This window comes from Pygoscelis adeliae, unplaced genomic scaffold, assembly GCF_000699105.1.
Source record: "Pygoscelis adeliae isolate BGI_AS28 unplaced genomic scaffold, ASM69910v1 Scaffold256, whole genome shotgun sequence".
Taxonomy (NCBI): domain Eukaryota; kingdom Metazoa; phylum Chordata; class Aves; order Sphenisciformes; family Spheniscidae; genus Pygoscelis; species Pygoscelis adeliae.
This window is the reverse complement of record NW_008824996.1, coordinates 322,446-344,304: the sequence shown is the minus strand read 5'-3', so window position 1 is coordinate 344,304 and position 21,859 is coordinate 322,446. Positions and strand designations below refer to the sequence as shown.

At 37.8% G+C, this 21,859-nt stretch overlaps 1 protein-coding gene across 1 annotated transcript in view; it reads left to right on the top strand.

The window, feature by feature from the left end:
* DENND1B (DENN/MADD domain containing 1B) overlaps nt 1-21,859 on the top strand; it is a 173,265-nt gene that overhangs the window by 51,234 nt on the left and 100,172 nt on the right. The window contains exon 4 of the mRNA XM_009326173.1: nt 17,371-17,420. Coding sequence (XP_009324448.1) covers nt 17,371-17,420 — 50 coding nt within the window. The remainder of the gene's footprint in view (nt 1-17,370; nt 17,421-21,859) is intronic.

Here is a 21,859-nt window from a genome sequence, read left to right as displayed (position 1 = left end):
CCTGGAAAACAGTATGTTTTAATCCTCATCCTTGCAAGGGAAATTTTCCTATTCGAACTACTGGATTTGAACAGAATATATGGCAGCTTCTATAGCAAACCCCTGAGCCAAGTAGTCAAGTGAAATCAGCAGAAGCCTTCTGTGCGCATGTGTGTGTGCATGTTGAACTCGGTAGGTTTGGGTTGGAGACCTGAATATCTACCACATTTTTTTTTTAAAAATGAGATCTCACTAAAACTATTAAGGCTAATTTTAATGGAAGTTTGTGGGGAGAATATTAAAAAAAAAAAAAAGGAAGAAAATTCTCCATCCTATTTTCCAGTCGTTTATATTTTGAATGTAAAATGTGTGAGTTAGTTTTTGGATGTATCCCAAAGAATCATCTTTCCTAAAATCTAAGGGCTGTCTGTTTGCACAGTGAAGTGATAACAGTGGGCAAAATATTTTCCTCTCTTCCTGAATTTTTCTACAGTTTATCATGTCACCTTTTTGTTGCTTTCATAATGCAAAGAAAACTTGTCTAAGCCATTTCGATATATTCCTCCTCTTTCTCACATTCGTTCTCTCAGTATGCCTGAACTTTCCAATGCTTACTCAGCCCTAATCCTCTCTCTCATTCTTGTGGCCTGCCATTTTCTTTTATGCTGGGCACTATTCTTCTTTTGGTCTCTTTTTTTCTTAAATGGTGACTTTCCAAAATCTTGTTTTGCAAAACATCCCATCTGTTTTGGATGGGATGTAGAAACCACAGATGATCAAGAAAAAGAAAAGATTAGTGATTTGTCATAATCACTTACTCACACACAGTCCATTAAGTAAAGGAAATATTAAGGCGCAGTTTTGGTGCCGCAAAAGAATTTGCAAGATTCATTGTTGATTTCCTTATCTGCCGAGACTGCAGGGAAACCACTTATTTTCTATAAGTGGTAATTCTTCAGATGCCAGGATAAGAAGGAAAAGGGAAAAGCACAGAATGGGGAAAGAAAAAAAAGTAATGCTTCAAGGCAGGAAATGAAAAGTACTTCTCTTTGCCAGGAGTATTTCAGAAAGTTGTTTTTGTTTTGTTGCCTTTTTTTTTTTTTTGATGGTGGGAGTAATTCACTTCTTAGTGACTCTCAAAACTATGAGTTAAACAGTGAACTCATGCTGGGTGGAATTCTAAGTACAAAGAACTACAGTACCATTTCAGAGAAAATCTTTATTAGAAAGTACCCCAAAAGCCAAAAGAACTAATCCGTTCGAGACTATATCATAGAGTTACAATTTACTGTTGTACTGGTATTATGCTATAAACATGAGTTTGACAATGTTGAAAAAGTTCCAAATAATCTCAGCACTGTAGAAAAAATGTGAAGATTCCAAATTTGAGCATATATAGCTCTTCTATGGTTATCCTCACAAGCTCACATTTGGATGAGGAATGGGTTGTAGCCATTTAATGGAATATTTTTTTTAAATTTAAAATATGTTTTGAATGTATATGCCTAAAGGGTCTGTCTTGTAGTATGTTCAAAACTCCCCTTGTGCTTAATGACATTTTTATGATAAAAGATGCGTATGTTTTTAATCTTGAAATTCCTATTCTGTTTATTCAGACTGGTTAGACTAGAGTTTAATTTCAGCCTTGCAAGTTCATTTTCAAATGGAAGTCTATACAGACAAAACAATAATGCTATGATATCTGGAAAAAAAAAATACTTTATTTTTAAAAACTACTGGATTTTTAAGTAAAAAATCCAGTAGTTTTTAAAAATAAAGTATTTTTTAACTGCTTTAGAGAACCAACCCAAATAAAAACAACACCTTGGCTTCCAAAATGAAATACATCATAACTGTTGAAAAAGAAAATGTGTATCTCTGCGGAAATTAATGTCACCCAGCAGAACTGAGATCTGCTGACACTGGCTGTCTCCTCGTGGCAGTGGAGTCAGTGCAAAGCCCTACTGATGTCAGATGTGTCCAGATGCCTCCAGTATGCCTCTCTCTGTAGCTGTTCTGGAAATAAAGATACTCAAGCTCCCAGTAACTTCACTGGGTTGAAACATTCCTGGGAAAAGGAGTAGGGTTGGCACAAGGAAGGGCGAGAGCACGGTGCCGACAGCACCAGCAGGTGTTAGTGGCTCTGCCAGAAGCAGTGCTGCTTTCTGCGTTGTCTTAACCTTTGAAGCATGTGAAGTCTAACATTTCTTACAAAGTTAGTAATTACAAATATTTTAGATATTATTTTTAGCTGTGTAAGAGTTCAGTTGCTTTTTAATCTGACTGCTTATTGGCCCAAAGTGATTTCCATCCGCAGTAGGTCCCAGAATATACGGTGTATAGAAAAACTGATCCATTGAATAGTTCTTATTCTTCTCTCTTCTAATCACGTAGTAATTTCTTTCTTTCCTCTGCCGCTTCTGTGCTGGTGAAAAACCTCTCACCAGAAAGATGATACAAATAGCTAGTATGGCAGGAGATGGTCTTACCAGAAGCCACTTTAGTAATACGAAATATGACAAGGGGTTGTTGACTGAAGACGTGGGTTAAGAAAGAACTGCGACTCTGCATTAGGTTGTTAGTTGTGTTGCAGATTTCATCCTATCTTCTCTCGCTCTCTGCTTGCTCAGGCAAGCAGACTAAATCTGCTTTTTCATGTCAGGCTTTTCCCAAACCCTGCAGATGAGTAACCGGTAAGGGATATGGCATCCCATGTGAGGAATCTCTACTGTTTTCTGTGAAGTTACTGTAATGCCCTTTTTGTTATTATATCGTATTTTATATCATAACATCTGGTTTTTGTTTTTAATGTATCACATTATGCAAAAGTCACCACTGAATTGTGAGCAATAAACCTTACTCCTTATCCTGTAGTGACCCACCTACTAACGCCTGATATTATACATGTAAATCTATGAGTCATGTGAAAATATTTGTATATATAAAAATATATAGATACACATGCACGTGTGTAAATGTCAGTTGTTTAAGGGATAAATCCTATGAAGTACTAATACGTTAGCCTTCCCTCAGCAAAGCACTAACTGCACACTTTACTTTCAATGTATGTATTAACTATTGAAAGTTAAGCCTGGCTTAAATGAATATCTGAGTGGAGTCAAAGCGCTCAGTTCCTTGCAGGATGGAATATTTAATTGCATGGATCGTGGCAGCAGTTATATAAATGAAGTCAATATGAAAGAAACTATGTTCTTTTTTTAAAGATTTAAATAATAGCACTTTTTATTAAAAAAAAAAATCTCAAGAAGCAAGCTAAAGTCTGTTGTCTGGGTCAAAATAACGTGTGGAAGTCAGTTGTGATGATTTTGTGTTCCTCTGTGCGCTCCTAAGAGAGCAGCAGGAACCCAGGAGGTACGAGACTGTTCACACTCGTTTCAAGGCTGCAGGCATGCTGTTAGGGGATACATCTCACCGGCTTTCTGCGTTTGATGGCTTTGTTCTTTTATTCTGATGAGGCATTAAATACATGTTTCAAATGTTTATGCTAACTAGATAGGTGCTTGCTTTGGTGGTTTTTGTTTTTAGCAGTAAATCTTAAAACGGGTTTTGGGATTTTGTTGCTTGTGTATTAATAAGTTTGATTAGTATTTGAGTACATTGGTATGAGAAAGGAGGAATCAATCTGATGAGATTACTAATTTTCAAAAGTATTTTTGTCTAAATGTTACACCCTATTGCTTAGTTTAAGGATATTTTGGAACTTGAATCCCTGTGTAATTTTGAGGAAAACAGTTAACCCGGCTGAGATGATGCCAACTTTGTGCATTGCAAGTAAACTTTATCAGGTTAAGATAGTTTCCTGTGATTTCCTGACACTTCATGTTTGAAATACATATTGTTTTTATTGAAGAATACTGTGTGTGTAAGGCAGCAATGCTTTCTGTCTATGCAAATCACAGCTGATAGACAATCGGCACAAAAACATTCAGAGGTGTATTTATAGTTGCTAACTGCACTGTGTGAACAGAAAAGATCTGTCTGGTCCTGATAAATATTCTGTGAAATAACTGCCCACCTAGACATGCTGGGAACACCCAGGATCACCGAGACCCTTACATCATTCAAGATGTAAATGTTCCAGGATGTATTCTCGATTTTTTTTTTTTTTTTTTTTTAAATTCATCCCAACAGAGACAGAATAAATCTTTATTTTGAGACTTTTATTTTTAAAATTATAAAAGCCCGATACTGAAAACTTGGAACTTTCTTGAAATTTTGAGGACAGGTGGCAACGTCACGTATGCTTGTTTTCAGGATTATGGCAGTTTTGTTTCATAGAGCTTTTAAGTTAAAAATGTTGAACTTGATCAGCATATGGTACTGGCTAGCCTCATCTCTACCAGCTCTTTTGTTATCTTGTTATTGTTATAGGTCTTAATGACAGTTGTAAGCCATAGTTCTGGATGCAGGGGTTAGTCCACCCTGGGGAGGAGAGGGAGAAACAGCAGTGTGGATTATGGAAATATGAATTGATCTAAAAAGCAGCTCTCTTGTAACAGAATGGGACTCAAAGAAAGACTGGGGAGAAGCTGGTGAAAAGACGATGGAATATGATGTGAAAATGATCATTTGAATGCTTTCCTTTTCATTCCCAGCTGCTGTGTTCTGGTGAAAAGGCATGCATTTGTATATCTTAAGGCTGGGTGAAAAAGGGCCAGATGAATGGAATTACTTGTTAGATATGTTTTCATTTTGAGTCAAATAAATTATGTGCATTTTAATAGACTGTATGCATATGTTAGCCATTTTTTTAATCATACAGCTGTGATATTGGGGGACTACATTTTGTAGAAATGTTCTTTTCTCTGTTTGCTCAAATAAGTACAGTATTAGTATTTGACTGTCCTTCAGATATTCTGTGTCAGCCTATCGAAAATAACTGCTAGTGATTTGGCTTATTCCTACAGCCTTCAGCGTTGTGCCAAACCAAAGAAGAAAAAATTAACTGATGGCTGAAACGGTGATGACAATCATTTGGAACGTCTTCCAGAAAGACTGCCAAATTGTCATGTGTGATGTCGTTGTTGATTGACCTCAACTGCCCTCAGAATATTCCAGTCTAATGTCACCTAATTCCCTATTCTGTGCTACCTTATCCTTTCTCACCTACTTGCTTAGTACCCTCCACCCACTTTAGTCTTCGATACGTTGCTTCTGTTTTACCCTCAGCGTTGCTCTTGTGTCTCAAGCTTACTGCTGCTCTTCGAGGAATATCCTAACTAGCTCAGCCTCTTTCTATGTTTGGTACTGGATGTAATATTCGTGAACCCTGTGTTTGGTTCTTGGCTCTTGCTCTGCCTTTCTTCATGATAGTTTTCTGCAGAACTGGGAGAGCGTTTGAGGCACATTGGTTCACTGTTACTGCTACAGGTATTTGAAGTGTCACTTCAAATAATTTGTTTCTATTTTGTTAAGTAAAATAACTTTCTTTTACATATAACTTATGTTAGGAAATGGTCTGGGATCAAATGTCATAATCCAAGTATGATGAAATCAAGGAACCAGGGCACTCTGGTGCCAAAGAACGAGACTTGATGGGACTGAAATCAAGAACTGGAGTGGCAGAGGACTTGCCAGCAGCAAGAGCAAGGCAAGGGTGGTTACTGGGCTGTGGCTGGAGGGTTCCAGCCTACATGGTTTGGGATCTTGGATGAGGAATAAGTGAAGGTGAAGCAGCTCCAGGCAGGTGATCAGGAAGGGAAATACATTAATCCATCAGAATATAATTATTTCTGGTACTTATTACTTCTGTGTAAGTTTTCAAGGCATTGTGAGCTACGTGGCTGGTAGATTCTATTTGCTTCTTCCCTAAGCAAAGGTGTTGAGTTTCTGGTTTTTGTGTGAGTCAGCTTCTGTCTGCAATCATTAATAAAAGTACAATCAGTAACAAAAGTTCCGCATCTGAGAAATAACCTGTCTCTGAGGTTACAGTGCATGCTTATCTCTGTCCTTTGTCCTTCACTAGGTACTAATGGCCACTATTAGAGAAAACGTACTGGGCCAGTGCAGACTCAGTGCATCAGTTCTTTAGTCTAAATTCAAGTTGGGAAGAGGGAAGACCTCTTTCAATTTATAGAGAAATCCTGCTGTAGGAGCAGGTTTTTTATTAGTTTTCAGTAAGTGCGGTGAATACTTGGGTTAGATTTGTGTGTGTCTTCCCTGAGCATGGGCAGTTTCATTCTTCCGGATCAAAGTGAAACAGCTGAAAATCTTCCTGGCTGTAGCTGCTTGTGCTGCCTGGCTTGCTGGTGGAAGCTGCCTGCCTCTCCTCTTAGCTGTTTGAAATTGGCTTATGCTATATCGGAGGTCTAAGCTAAACTGATTGACTTTGTGCTGAAGTGGCGGATGGATGCTCACATGCAGAAACACCAAACTGAAATTGTTGCAGAGTAATCTCTAGCAACGATGCCGTAGCAGGGAGCCAGAAGGTCTGGACAGGCACAGCCATAGGCAAAGTGAATGTACATTGCGTATCTCCTTGGGAAAAAATACATCTAATTGTATGCCCATTGAGTTTTATTTTTTGTGTTAGTCATCTGGCTGCATCCGGTAACATAAGCAATATGTTAGCGCCTTAAAACTATGCGTGTTTGATTCTTCCCTGTCCCTCTTTGGTCTTGGAGTTGTTTCATCTCTCTTTCATTTTTCAACACTGTTGATAATATCTGAATTTAGTACTGAAGAACTATTACTACAAGTGATTCTTGTTGAGCTGTGTTATGGTAAGGCTTAGAATTTGACCTATGCTGCCTGTAAAACAAGAAATAACTGTTTCCTTTATAAAAATATCACAAATATTTGTAATTATGAAACGGTAATCCTAGCAGGTTCCTTAGAAGCTGATTTCCTTTCTCAGTTCCTTTTCTTTTGGCTATAGATTCTTCTGGCTCAAGAAACTCAGCCCACACATGTAATCGGTTTCACTATCCTTTACAACATGTTGTGGTTCCCCGACTTCCCCTACTACGGAGGCAGCTGTGCGAGCCGGCGCACTCCCCCACAGGGACGGCGCGTTTAGAGGTGGATGAGCCCGGTCAAGGGTTTAGCTTTTGGACTCTCTCATATTCTGTATTTGCATAAGTCTCTCTCTACTACAGATACTTTCTCTCGGTGTGGCACCCAAGTTGTTCATTAACTTATGTGATGCTTCGTTCATTAACTACTTTTAAGTTTCTGAGTTGCCAGCAAAACCAGGATTTCATCATGGCATATGCTGTACTGTCATTTTATGAAAAAATGAGTGGAAAGTTCCGATTCAGGAAGAGCATCACCTGGCATTATAAGACACAGTTTCACTCCCCAGCCTGAGGAGGCCAATTCTTGCATATAAGCAATCTGTAGATCTGGTGCTGACCTTTCTGTGTTTATCGGTGCTGGCTATTTACTGGGCAGACCAATTGTTCAGGAGACGCTTTCTAGGCAAGGAATGACATCCTACTATTTACAGACACTCGCTGCTTCAGGACTTGTCTTTTAGGTAACTAGTGCAGTACTTCTTATTTATACTTAGGATTTAGTTCAGAAAAAGGAGCAATTTTGTGTGTCGCGCTCAGGCTGCTGTTCCCAGTTTGACTGTTGTAGTCATGTTTGCTCTCTTGCTTCTGCTTCTGAAATATGCCTGCATGAAAGCGTAATGGTTAGAAAATTGAGGGAGTCAGAAAGCGTAAAGTGGTATTTCAAACAAGGTGGAGTTTTTTGTTTGTTTGTTTTTTACCTGTCAGCCTGCAAAAACATGTTTTATGGAAAAATCCGGACTTTTTACTGATGACGCTAAGAGGAGACTTGAAAGAACTTCAGTAGTTGTCAGAAATGTTCGCTGGTTGTACATCCAGAAGTCTAGCAACCTCTGATCTCCTGTACTGAAAAGACAACGTGGTGCCATGTGCGGATAGAAACCGTTATCTAATTTATAAAGTAAATCCATTTAGCTGGTTTCTTCCTTCTGCCTCAAAACGATCTTCTCCTTTTCTTGCTTCTGACCTTTCATTCTGGTTTCCTGGTTGCTGCGTGTTGTGGGTCTTCTGCCTTGGCTACTTCCATCAAAATTGCAGTTGCTTTTTTGTTTGTTTGTTTGTTCTATAATTAGTACTATGTGTACTTTGAAGTCTCTGGTGAAATGCTAGAATTTATGGAGGAAGAAAAATATTTGGAAGGTATTTGGAACAAAATATGCTTGGAGTTGAAATGAATCTGAAATGTATCAAGTGTGATCAAGAGCAGAATTTGTTGTGCTTGAAATTTTATGACTTTTTTCAGTATATTTTATTTTTATGGAAATGCATCTATTTGTTATTTGTAGTATACTTTTATAGTTAATTTTCCTTTTAAAATTTATTTCCTTGATGATGGAGAAGAAAATGGTGCAAATAGGAGCCTTTTGACCCGAGTGTCTGCGCTCTACTCGTGTTATTCCTTGATACTGTTTTGCAGATGTTTCCGAGACTGCAAACTTCACTTCAAAGCAATACATTGAATAGGTGGAGTTGGGTACGTTGCAAATAGGCTCATTTCTGTCCTGAGCTATCAGAGTATTCCAAGGTTGAAAGAAAAAACTAACAGGTAAAACAAATAAATAAGAACAAATTTTAATATATGCTTTATTTTATGGTGGTTATTTTTTCACCACTGGAGAAACAGCATCTGAACAGGATGTGCAGGAGGTTCTCAGTGTTGCTGCCAAAGATGCATCTTAACTGGTGTTGTAAGCAGTGGGAAATCTTAAGACGTCTGGAGTGAAACAAATATTGCTGCCTGTTAGCTACGCAGGATGACATGGGGATTTTAACCTGGCCTTCAAAGACTTACATATTTGGATTTTGAAAGTGATGTCTACCTTACCTCTAGTTTAAGACAATTTCTCTGTTGAGTATCCAGATAATGTTAGAGGCGCTGTCATTGAAAGTGTACATGAATAAAAAGTCACTTTTTCCCTACTGCATGATGATAGAAAATTGTGTGTCATGCTCTGGTGTCTTTTTTTTTTTTATAAAATGTAATGAACTTTCTTAAAGATAATAAATACTCTACTACCTTAAAAGTTAAGTATTGCCCACATAGTAATCTCAAGAGTGGAGGCAGAAGAGCATTCTTCCTGTTTTTCCCAGCTCTCTGATATTGCCTAGGGAATAATGGTCTCCACGACGTGAGTCAGGGAAGTAAGGGGAAACTATTTATTGGTGCATGGGATACAAATATTACACGCTTGCTAGAGCTCTATGGCGAAGTATTACTTCTCGTGGTTTTGTTTGCCTTGCCAGTAATAGGGTTAGATGGTAACATTTCAACCTACGCTTATTCTAATGGGATCTTTCTTTGGGAAGAAGAGCATTGTCAATTTTTATGTTTTTATTATAAGTTCCAGGAAAGTTGAGGGTTTTCTTAAGCAGGTAGATTAACCTGTGCTGAACTTCATATTGTTTTAACTATTCTGCTATTTGTAACTGAGCTTGTTATTTTAAAGTGAACTTTGGGTCCCTGTATGCTATGCTGGACACAACTGTGGCTGAAATAAGCTTTATTTTTAACTGGTTACATGATGAGATTCAGTAACAATTAGACAAATAGAGACTCCAACAATTTATAACTTAGTAAAAATCTCTGAATTTTTAAATTTACTCTGTGGTTATTTAGGAAGCCTTATTCTTCGTTCTTGCAGGATAGTGACATTAACAATGCCTTTTAAAGTACTCAGGGTTAATTAATACATTTGGTTTTTTCTCCTTGTAAGGTGCCTTTGAAAGATGCTTTAAAAGTAGTGAGGTCTTATGCGTACTGCCTGGGACACCAGCCTTAGTCTGCTGTACAGGGCAACACTGTCCTGTAGTGTGCCTCCAGTCGAAGTGTACCGCACCCTGGTCATGTCACTGTTCCAGTCATTAATTTTCTTTCATTTATTTTTGTCTGTATTTAACGTACTGTTAGTTCTAAGTGATGTTGCAACAATCATCTGTAAGTTCAGTAGCAGATACAGCTGACCTTCAGGTCTCCGCTGCCACCTCTATGATAGCTGCTTGTTTATGTGATTTTGCTTCTCTAAGATCTCAAGATCTTCTTGTTACCTTGTTGTCTAGAGTCTTTCTGTCCTGCTACCTCGTCTGTCTTCGTGATTTAATTGTGCCCTTATTGCTCTGTAGAGCACAGAGCAGCTAGACTAAGCTACCTAAAATCTTCAGCTGCCTGTCTGGCAGGAGCAGGTGGGTGAACCAACCTTTTCTTCCTTCCATCCTCCCCTGAGGCACGTAACTGAGAGGTGGCCAAGCGGAGAAGAGATAGGGAGCAGGAACAAGAGAAATTAACTCTGACTGGAATTCTGTAAGCGATCTCCTCCTCATTTGCCGGTATTCAGTGCCTCATTCATTTTAGACAACAAATATTTCTCTGAATAAGCTTTAGAAAGATGAAAACACGACATGTTTTAGAGCACAAGTTGTCTTCTAAAAGGCTTGGTGTTTAAGCATTATGACCAACCTGATTCTTCTGAACGTCAGTCATAGGCTGTAGGGCCTCTCCAGTTGTAGTTTATGTGTGAGCCAACTAAATAAGGATCAAAAATTGTTCTTAGCAGGAGTAGAATTTGTGTTCTGTGGGTGAAAACCGTCTACGATTGTAGGAATGTACACATAGCTCCGCTTAGTGGAGTTTTAATCTTTCTTGAATCCATTAGCGACAACTTCTGCTACATGGTCTAGAATCACCTTCCCCTTTATATGTTTGTCAGGGATGTATGAACTCTTATGTGTCAGCTGTATCAGGGTAGAACTGGGTGCTAGAAAACACAGCGCTATCCAGAACTTACTCTGAAAATTGTGAGATGAAAAGAACAGGTCTATTTTGAGGGAATGGCAATTGCACAAATTTTATTTTTTATCTTCTGGGAATAGAAGTATTGCAACAGGTAGAGCTTAGAGGGCACATCTACGGGTCTGTGTTTTGCCACCCACACAGCACTGAAACTCCTGTGTCACGCAGTTGTGTTACCCCCTCCATTTTACATCATGACTGCATTCATCCTGTGGTGTTACACTGCAATTGAAGTGGTGTTATGTGCACGTGACTTTCATGGGACTACCCCATAAATATGACTAGCAAGCCAATTACTGATTGCTATTAAATATTAATACTTCTCTGAAACAATTTCAGAGAATTCTTCATAATTTGCCTTTAGACCTAGAGGAAAATTTGAAACACCCCAAGGCGAAAACGCAGAAATTTAACTACTGATTGTGTTTCTTTCCATTGTACAAAGTGGGACTCATTGCTACGTCTGGAAAACTTTTTTGTTTCAAATGATTCATAAAGGTTGGAGAAAGGTGCTGCTTGTGTTGCAGAGAGCTTGTTAGAATTACGTAGTTGTACACTTCTGCTTTCCAGTCTCTTCTTCACAAGTAGCCTTGAACTCCTGAAAATTCTAAATTATATGTACACTTTATTTAACAAATATGGAAATGATAGCGAAAATATTTAGAATGTGAGATTTCTGACTTTTACTTTTTTTTTTTAAACCTTAAAACCCCATGTAATTTAGTGGTTCATTCTTGCAACAATGAAGTTCTGTAACCTTAAGGTACATATTTATTTATTTATTTATTTCTTAAAAGAGCTTTGCATCTCCACTCTAAACCATTTGCATTTAATTTCTATATTCTTCTTTGTGTTAAGTGTTCAGAAAGCAGCTGATTTTTTTTTTTTTTTTTTTTTTTAACCATACAGAACTACTAGATAGTCACCGAATTATGTACTTTGGAGAGAGGCACATAGAGGTTAAAAATAGTTATGGAGGCCTGATAATGTCTTCCATACTTTGGACCTTTGGATTTTTGTGGATATAATCTAAGATTAAAATTTTTTATTATTCAAGCCATTTGGGCTGCTCTTTATTGTAGCTACAATTTTCTGATGAGATCTTTAGCAGAGGTAAGCGCTAAGTCTTTGAAATACAACTACGGCTGCTGGCTTCACATGCTGCAGGTGTGCGTGGCTTCAGAGGAAGGAAAAGGAAAAGTCAGTGGTGAGGACAGAGCTTGCCTTTTCATCGGCTGTTTTATGTGGCAGCATTAGAATTTCACCTTCGTTGAGCCATAATGATGAAGGGCTCAACGCTGCAAGATGCTAAGCAGCCTGGCTTTGATTTAAGAATAAACCTAAATCTCTGCTTAGCTTTAAGCATTTAAATATTCCCACTGAAGTCACTGGCTTGAGTCAGAAATACCTGTCAGTCTTAAATCTCGAGTAGATCTCTTGTTTGTATGTTTGGACTGCCACAGGGTGACTGAAAACTGTGGTAAGGAATGGTGAAATAGAGTCCCCTTCGAGGAAAGATCAGAGAGCAAGTTGGGTTAAGAGTGAAGAGAGGACTTTGGAGTTGGAGATTTGAGTAGGGAAAACCGGTGAGAAGAACCAAGAGACCTGCAGTCAGGTGTTTCAAGAGAAGACATTTAAAGAGAGGTTAGTAGGGAGAGGAAGTTCTAGCAGGAAGAAAATAAGACTTTTGAGGGACGATTAGATGAAATATGAAAATAGAATAGCAAGTAGCTTTTGTCAACAAGGGAAAGAAAGGAGACTGTTTAATAAAGTAGATATGACAAAGGTAAAAGACTGACAAAAAAGAGAATTTCCCCTTTCAGTGAAAAGGGGTGGGGGAGAAGGACTTCACAAAAATAAGATAGAGAAATACGAGAAAGACAAAAACTAGAAAAATACTGTTACTGAGAAATAAAACAGTTGAAGAAGTAACGATAATGGGGAAGTGCAAAAGCATTTTGTAACTAAGTAGATGACCATTTATTTGTGCTCCTATAATTGATATTTCTTTGCCTGATTTCTGCTTCAAAACAGAATAAAGAGATGAGGATAGATAGATAGTTATTTCAGTGCTAGTTTATATGAATGATTTTGGTAACCTGATCTGGGTTATGTAATTAAATAATTCAAATTATCTTGGTTACTATCTATTTTATTTAGGCCATTTCTTCCCTGGGTATCCTGGTGCGTCTCTGGAATGGACATGGTGTGACTGTGTCTCAGTGTAAGGCTGTTCCCTTTCTTCTCCAGAGATGCTCTTTCCATATGTGGAATGGACCTGGGGGAGAACCCACCTGCTTGCTTGAGGAGCAGTCTTATGCTGCAGATAAACACAGAAGTAGTTGGAAGGTAACAGGACTCTCTCTTAAAAAACAGTGTCTAAACTGCTATTTACGGAGTGGCTCAGCATTCTGGATACCTTAAAATATTCCTGTCAGGGAAGATTTTCAATCCTTTCACAGGGATGCACTTGGAAAAAATCAGGTTCTTTTCCCTCCCCACTTAAATGCAAACTACAGAATATGTTACAATAAGAGAAAAAATGCTGGAGTGAATAGTTCCCACATCCTTCTAACCTCAGAAATTAATCAGATTAAGCTTCAATACTTAATTATTTCAGTAGTATAATATTAGGTGGTGAAATGACTTTCTGTCGATTTATCAAGTCATCAGGCCTCATCTACATAGAAAAAGGTAACCGGTTGAAATGCATAAGTTAAAGTGAAAAAACCCACTCATACCCATGTAGAGATACATATAATAAGCTGATTCTGTAATATATATCAAATCTGGTGCAATTTTCCCATAGAAGCAGCTCCTGTACCTTCTTCCAGCTGTAGTGAGATCTCATTGTGTCTTGTTCAAGTGGAAAAAGAAATGAGTATCCTCCAAAATCACTGTGCTCTACAGTGTACACTGAACAGCCATGAAGGTTTCATACACTTGTATCAATTGACTGTGATAGTGTTAAAAAAAAAAAAAAAAAAAAAAATCCTGTCTTTTCTAGTTAGTAAGGAATGCGGTGTATGTCTTGAATCTAACCAAAATGACTAACCACTGATTTCACTTAAGGGCAAGATTGTGAGTTGTCAGGAGCTTTTCTCCAGAAAACTGGCACGTATGAGTTCAGAAGCATCTTCTGCCACCTTTTACATTGCTTTATAAAATGATGATACACAAAATTAGCTGTATGGGTATCAAAATAAGCAAGGAACGCTAAATAATTCTTACTTTTTAGGCTTCTGTAATATCATCTCAGTGTAGAGCCAGTGAGCATGACCAGGCCAGGCTGGAGTTGTGTAGTGCAGTTGATGAAAGTGAATTAATAAAACCACTGGACCGTGAGCCTGTGAGAGTGCAAGTTTCTGCTGCTGTGCTATAGGCATAAAGAAGTATTTTCTTAAATACCACTTCCATTTTTGTTTAAGCTTTTTTCGAGGGAAGCAGCATGCTGTAGTTCACATGACATTAAATTTATGATTTTCTTCTTTCTCTTGGAGCTTGGTAAGGAATGAGATAGTTATCTTTTAACTTAGCAGTTAAACTGAATTGCGTATGCAACTGTAGATGTTTATTCAGTGTTTGAAAGCAAATAGATAATCTTTTACTTGGTTTTTTTACAACATCATTATCCTTTTCCTCCTGTATACGATTTCTTTCCTTTATGACACAGTGACCATTTCTGAAAGCACTAATACTGTGAGAACCAGAGGAGGAAATAATCATGGGACACGTGAATCAAAGATATTTTGCTTTCTGAAGACTTGTACAACCTTTTGTCTTCAGAAATAAACACATACTTTTATGAAGCTATGAAAGTAAAAGACAATAAATACATTACTCTTTTTCTGAGAGTGTGTATGTGGGCTCAAGAGGAAGTCCTGGCTGAGTTATGGATCCTTGAAAATGATGGCCCGTTAGGAGACAGAGCTCAAATTTTATTCAGGAGGGAGGTTACTGAAAGTATCAACTGTAATTGTACACGAATAGTGACTGTCTATGTGAATGTGTATATAATGTCATTTGCATTTTAAATTTGTCTAGGAGCATCTTGGGGGCATCTTGTTTTCTTCCATTTTAAAAATCTGAATAGCACCTGTAATTAAGGGAGAAAACTGAGCCCTGGAAGCTAGGTAGGGCTCCCGCCCATTGATCTGTGTAAACCTGGCTTACGCTGTCAGGGGAGAAGCAGTCAACTGCTGAGCTGCTTTGTCACTGACATAAGCTGAGAGAAGAGGTGGGGTTTTTTTTTGTCTGTACTGTTTATACACCAGTCTATAGACCTGCTGGCTGGTTGAATTTTAAAGAGTGCGGAGGTTTAAAGACTTGTCCCCTGAGGGATGCTCCTGCCAGTTGGGAAGCGAGCTGAGGCTGCTCTGCAGAAGTTGTGTGCACGTGTGCTTGCTGGGGGAGGGACGGAGCGGAGCTGGGGGAAACGCTGTCCTGCAGCTCAGCCTGGAACATGCTGCAAAACATACCCATAATTTTCAGGTGGTTTAGTCAAAATATTGAGCTAATACCTTTGGTTTTTTTGTTTTTGTTTTCTTTTGCTTGCCTGATAATTTATTCTGAGAGAATACAATGGGGAACATAAATGAATACATTTCCATACCCAATTCGGAGTCAGTGCTTAGCTCACCGGGCAGCAATTAAAATCCTCGGTAGTAAGGAGAAAATGACTTCCTATAGCATGAGAATAAGTGCAGAGTTGGAAAGAGAATTTAAATAGAGTATAAAATATTATTTCTTTGGAATGGGAAAAACAAGCTTTATGAGCCTGAAGTAAGAGACTATTTGGAAATGTTTAGGAAATTTCTGAGTTAAAAGTTTTGATTAGCCTGTTCTGCTTGCTTTCTTTTGTTAGAGTTTATTATTACTACTACCAGCATGCTTGTTCCCTGCCTACAGAAATTACAAACTGAGCAGGTAAACATTTTATTTTGCTCCTCACGTTTCCACGGTGGCCACTCACAGCAGTCAGGACGGTGCTTGAGCAGTTTCTTTTGGAGAATTATATGTACTGCTATTGTTCATAATTAAGTTAATAACCTTTCTCAAAACACAATATGTGGCTTTCATATCCTCCTCTATCTGTGCTGACAAAGTAAAAGTTCCAAAGATTTCTTGAACTCTCTTGTATGACTTAGAAATTCTAGAAAAATTGACTTTTCCATTCGGTACTCTATGATTTACTGGGGCACATCATATACCTTTAAAATGTTGCAACTAACATATGCATGTTGTATTCGGAGGCATCTTTTTCCTGAACTGTTTGTCCCTTGCTGATTAACTCGCATGGGTTCTTCATGTTTTACACTATCCACTGAGCCAGGCAAATGTTTGAAGTAAATAGTCATTGTGGTGTGTAGGAATTTAAATACATAATTACCCCTAATGGGAGTAGACTGTTCAACATGCAGTAAACAGAAAGTTCAGGCTGGAGAGCGCTAACAGCTTAGATCAAGTTCTTAAACCCCCATGTGCAGCTCTGGAAATTTGCAATCAATATGCATTTTTCTGAAAACACACACCTTGTGGGATAACTCGTGTATACAGCAGTATATCAGTCTCTGTTGGTCTGCTACAGAAAGGGAATTCTGTAGCTTTGCTGATCAACTGTGTTGACGTCGACTGTCTCTTCTTAGCTGAAGCATTTCACAGAGGGTTTGTTTTCCCAGTTGGGAGCAAGGAAATAAAGCCTGTTTTTCTGGGATCTTGTAAGGTCATTGTTTAATATTTGCTGCTAACTGATCTGGTAATTCACTACTTTTTTTTTTTTTAAGAAAAATGTTAACTAGTTTGAGAGCTTTTTTATATTTTAATTAACACGTTTTATTTGCCACTAAACAGCTTCTTAAATAAAATTCTGCAAGAAAGAGTGACATTATCCTTTCATATTATGGTATGAATGTAGATCCGGTGGATTTTCCCCCTCCCCTTCCTTTTATTAATAGCAGGGCTTGCTTGTGAAACCCAAAGGGTTAATCATATAAAGTTCTCCTTTGGACCAGCAGACGATTTCCATCATTTTCAGCATTTGACTATGGAACATGTATAGAGTTGTTATACCTCTCTGTAATTCATTCTGCTGCCAACTTCATTCCCTTTTCTCTGCCTGCATTTTAATTGAAACAACATTTGTATTTTTGAGCCAGGATCTGTCAGAAGTCCCTGTGGCTAGTCTGTGGTACAAGTAGCAGCAGACGTGGCTTACCCATATGGTGTGGTGCTTCTTGTAAAATCCATATGGCCTTGTTGAAGGGAATCCCAGCGGGGATGTGAAGGGTGTTAATACCCTTCAGGCCAGGCCTTTCCCTCCTGGGGCTTCTATGGCATTGTCTTTGCAATCTGCCAAAGCACAAACTTAATTCCTTTTTAATAATCAATTATTTCAGTCCAGGAACGTGTGCGGTATTTTTTGCAATCATATATTCGTTGAATTTCTTATTTGTTATGAGTATTTTTTGATTTTTTTTTTTTTTTTAAAGCAAGCTGTAGAGCTGTTGCTAGCAAATACAGGTAAAAATCTTTTAAAAATCCTAACTTTATTTCTTTTACTTGTATTTACAGGAAGTGCTGAACAGCGTTCCAAAGTTCTGCTTTCCTTTTGACATTGAAAGGTATGTGTTACAGTTATTGTTTATTTAAAAATATTTCATAGAAGATGATATTTAGCATAATTGCAAGGCAAGATTTAAAGAAAAGGAAAACATATTGTACTCCCTAAACTTGCACCTGCAGATGAGAAGAACACATCCTTTGTGTTCTCAAGTAAGTATGAAATCACTAGTAGGAAGTTACCACAGCAAAATGCAACCTTTACAGAATTTTAGGGATATCTCTTTCAAGGTAGAGCTATGTTCCAGGTCCCCGTTTTGTCCATTATAATTGTAAGCACCATCTGTGTTAATATAAGGATATAACATAGTTTCCTTCAAACGGCAAGCATCATAAAAAATGTTACGGTGCACCAGGATATAAAAACTCACTGAGCAGTACTGAAAACATGTTGTTTGAGTTCAAGGAAATTAAGACTTTAATTGCATGGAAGTAACTGAATATGCAATTGATTTTTCTCAGAGAAGAATCAGGACCATTATTTATAATTAATTAGCCCTTACCTTTCTGCTGTCAGTTATAGTGTGGCTTCCATGTAATGCCACCAGTCATTTAAACTGTTCATATAAAACATTTTTATTAATTAAAATATTTATTTAGGCTTGTCAAAATGATTAACGGTAATTAATTTAATCAATTGTACTCACTCAGTTTGGAAAACTCATATTGTCCAAATCAGCAAAGATTGAATTAGAAGCTTGATTTGCATAATTAATGAAAGATACAGCCAGGTAGTGTGCAGGCTGAGCCAGTTTCAGAACAACATTGGCATCAGTTGTAGAGGAGATGCATCTACATCTCAAAGATGAGAAGCATCTATCGGATGCAAGAAGCTATCATCTGTGGGGTAAAAGATGATGTGCGTATAGAGGAAAGAAGAGAGGCTCTGCAGAAAAACACAAAAAATAAAGATCTTCATAAACACAACTTCCCTGAAGTAAACTAGGTTCATTTAGTCTTTTATAGTTGAATTTAAATAAGTTGTTTGGGTTTTGAGCTGGTGAAGCTCACTGTCCTTTAGGGTGTTTTAATGACTTAACTGATACAGTTGTCAGTGTTGGCTTTAAAGCGTTAAAGTCTTCAGTGTGCTTAAGATATGTACAGAATTCTGTTTAAAATTGGTAATGCAGATGAATAATAGAAATAAAATTTGAGGGTAACAGAAAAAGGTGAGGTTCTGTTGCTGCCATCCAGTGGCAAGAAGATAATCAGTGGCAGCAAATAATTATTTTCAAATAACTTGTCTTGCATTAACTATTTCTGTTGAACTGTTCAGGAGACGCCTAGTTGCTTATATGAGATGGATAAGCTTAATCAATAAACTGTGGGAATACATGAATTTATAGCATAGCTAGATATGTATTTTAGCTGAGTATCTGAAGGGGAAAAAAAAACCAAAGGAAGAAAAGAAAAGAAAAAGTTATGGGATGTTTGTTGTTTGTCTGTTAACACCCTCCCGTGCCCCCCTCCCAGTCATGCTTTTTGACTCTTGGCCTCGTACTTGACTGTAAAGCAGTGCTCTCAAAGGTGCAAAATTTCTACAAATTTCATAAAAATTGGCAGCTGGACAGAGGAAGGAGAGGTTCTTGGAAGCTGAAATAGACTGACGCAGGGAACAAAACTGACATGTTCAGTCTGGCCTGCTGAGTGCTCAGGCAGTACCGTGGTATCTTTAAAATCGCCCACCGCACTCGCAGCTTCTTGTGTAGCTGGGACCTGAGTTTTAGGGGATTTGTGGGAGAACGAAAGGCAGTGAGACATCATGAGAGTATAAAAGAAGCACGGACAGGGAGGAGGGGCAGAGCTGTTGTGGGGAAAGGACAGAAATACTGGAAGCTCGTTCAAGAAAGCAGGCGACTGTTTACTGGCAAGCTATTCGTGTGAACAACTTACTGGCTGTGTGGTGTATGTACCAGTTACTACTCAGTTCAGGCATTTTCTGTAGTGTAGACATATTATCACTTTTTTTAAAGAAAACTGTTCAGTTGTCTTCTGCTTTCTCAGTTTTATTTTTGGTTTTGAAATTTAGACTGATTAAAAAAAGTATTGAGAAAAACACTGCTGTACCTCCTTTTTATATAGCTTTTTTCCAATGGACATTTAAGATGTGACAAGCATTTTAGTTTTTGTCTAGCCATAAATGTGCTTTTCACTTGTCTGGTGAGTATATGTATAAAAATATATATAAAAAATGATTTTTTTTTCTTGTATAGAGGATCATGATAGACCATACACCTAATATCCCCAAGTATTTTACAGGCAGCTTCAATGACAGTTTCTGTACAGAAAGCTTTGATCGAAGTGAAACACAAAGTTTCTTTTTCATTGATTGAGCATACTGTACTTTAGAGAGCCCAGTTGCTCAACTTGTGTTATGAGTACTATACATATATAAACCACTTCAAGCAATATCTGATCTTAGTAAGAGCTAGAAATTACCAGTGCAAAAGTGATAACTTCCACTGATGCTGCTGATCAAGATACCTAGGATGAAAAAAAAGTGACTCTGTTCCATAGATTGCTTCTGGGTTCCTACTGTACAGTAGAGTTGGAGGGAATGGAGTGTCTCTTCTGTTAACTAGCTACGTAAAACTCACTAAAGTAGGAAATCTATATTCTTAAAATTATGGAAATAGGAAAGTTAAAGCACTGTTAAAGCACAGTGGTAAGATCGTTGTCACCCGTTTTCCTCCACCTCACCTGTATTATTTAGTGAATGAATTGAAAAGTGAATGAAATGAGAACATGTATTTGATTTTTCACTGTGCTACAGTGATTGTAGACAGAGATTGAGATTTGGTTCTTGCTGTTTGATGTCTCTTACATCATCTCACCAGACATAGTTACTTTATCTTTTATGCAGATGTTATAAATAGCTGTACACTACGCATTCTAATTATCAAAAGTACATACTGTGAATGGTGATTAAAAATCTATAGGTAACTCCCATGAAATTTAAACTAAAGTCGAGCCAAAAAAGGCACAATGGTGTAATGTTTTGACCATGACTTAAACTCTGAGTTTTATATATAAATTTTTATTGAAAGCAAGTACATAATTTTGTTACTGCTGGTTATGGCTTACATTTTATTTTGAAGGTGTTGACAAATGAATTGCGTCATAGAAGTTCTTGAGCATTTGCTCCAAGAACCTATGTCTTTTTTTGTGAATAAATGATTTCAGGCTTAATAAATGGCACAATTCTAACAGTTTGCTTGTAGATATTTATGAATAAGTTCCCTTTTCTGTGCTGCAGAATTCCTTTCTTTGTTTCTTTTCATATGGAATAGGAGGATTTAACATTTGAGAATGAAGAGATTTTAATTCCCTTTTAATGTTTGCTAAACTAATACTAATACATCAGAAAAAGCGCCTTGTCCTCTCTTTTCGTGCCTTGAATCCCTTATGCAAATTTTGCATGGTTTTCTACACTTTGCGTTCTCCAGCGGTCTTCCGTATTTTCACTCTCAACCCAAAACTCAGGTATAACTTTGCAGAGAGCCCACACCTCGATCTCTACGTCCATCAGTTATTTAGCTGGATGATGACTAGTGAGCATGCAACTTCTCTTGTTCGTTTTGGCCCCATTTCAAATTCAGTCCAGTTGCGCTATGTCACTGCTTGACCCCTCAATTTTATCTGTGCTTTGAATCTCTCTCATTTGTCTCCGCCATAAATACTTCCCCTCTCTCCTTCCATTCCTCCCTCTTTTCCCTTTCAGGATGCATTTCTTCTGCTGAATGTGCAGCACACATGGCTTTTTAGCTAAGACGCTTTGGAAACTGCCTATTAGGGTCAGCATGGAGACAGTGATATGTACCTCATTAATTTCCCCTACTGCGCTCACCCGATTGCGGGGAAGTGTGGTGTTTTGGAGTGTAAGAAGTGGCTCTACTGCTGATGCTGTAGAAGATGTCTCATTAGCAGTAGAATATTGCTCAAGTATGGGAATTACTGTGCGTATTATTTAACTCATAATCTCTTAGGGTCAGTGAGTAATGATGGCAGGAGTGACATCACTTTCACTCTCTTGTTCCTGGCTAATGCTGTTTCTGTTGGTATTTTTGGTAAAAGTCTGTGTGCAGAAACACAGCTATGATCAAGGCAAGTGCAAAAAAATGGCTGGATTTGCAGATCTTGTGAAAGGCAATTATAACTTACACAAAATTTTTGCCTTCAAAATAAATAGTTGAGAATGAGAAGTAAATAATTGAGAACGTATTTCAAGTTGTACAGGTGAAGATAAATAAACTATAGCATTTCCTGTACACTTCAGTCGTTCCAGTCAGTTTTTCTAAGATGAGTTAGATGTGAACTCAAAAATGCAGCAGTAGTTTTATACCATTTCGTTCTTTCCATCCTTTATCTCATTGTATTATGGTATGTGCATATGTAATATCAAATGTATGTGTGAGAGAGAAGTCTTTGTAAGGACAGGTTG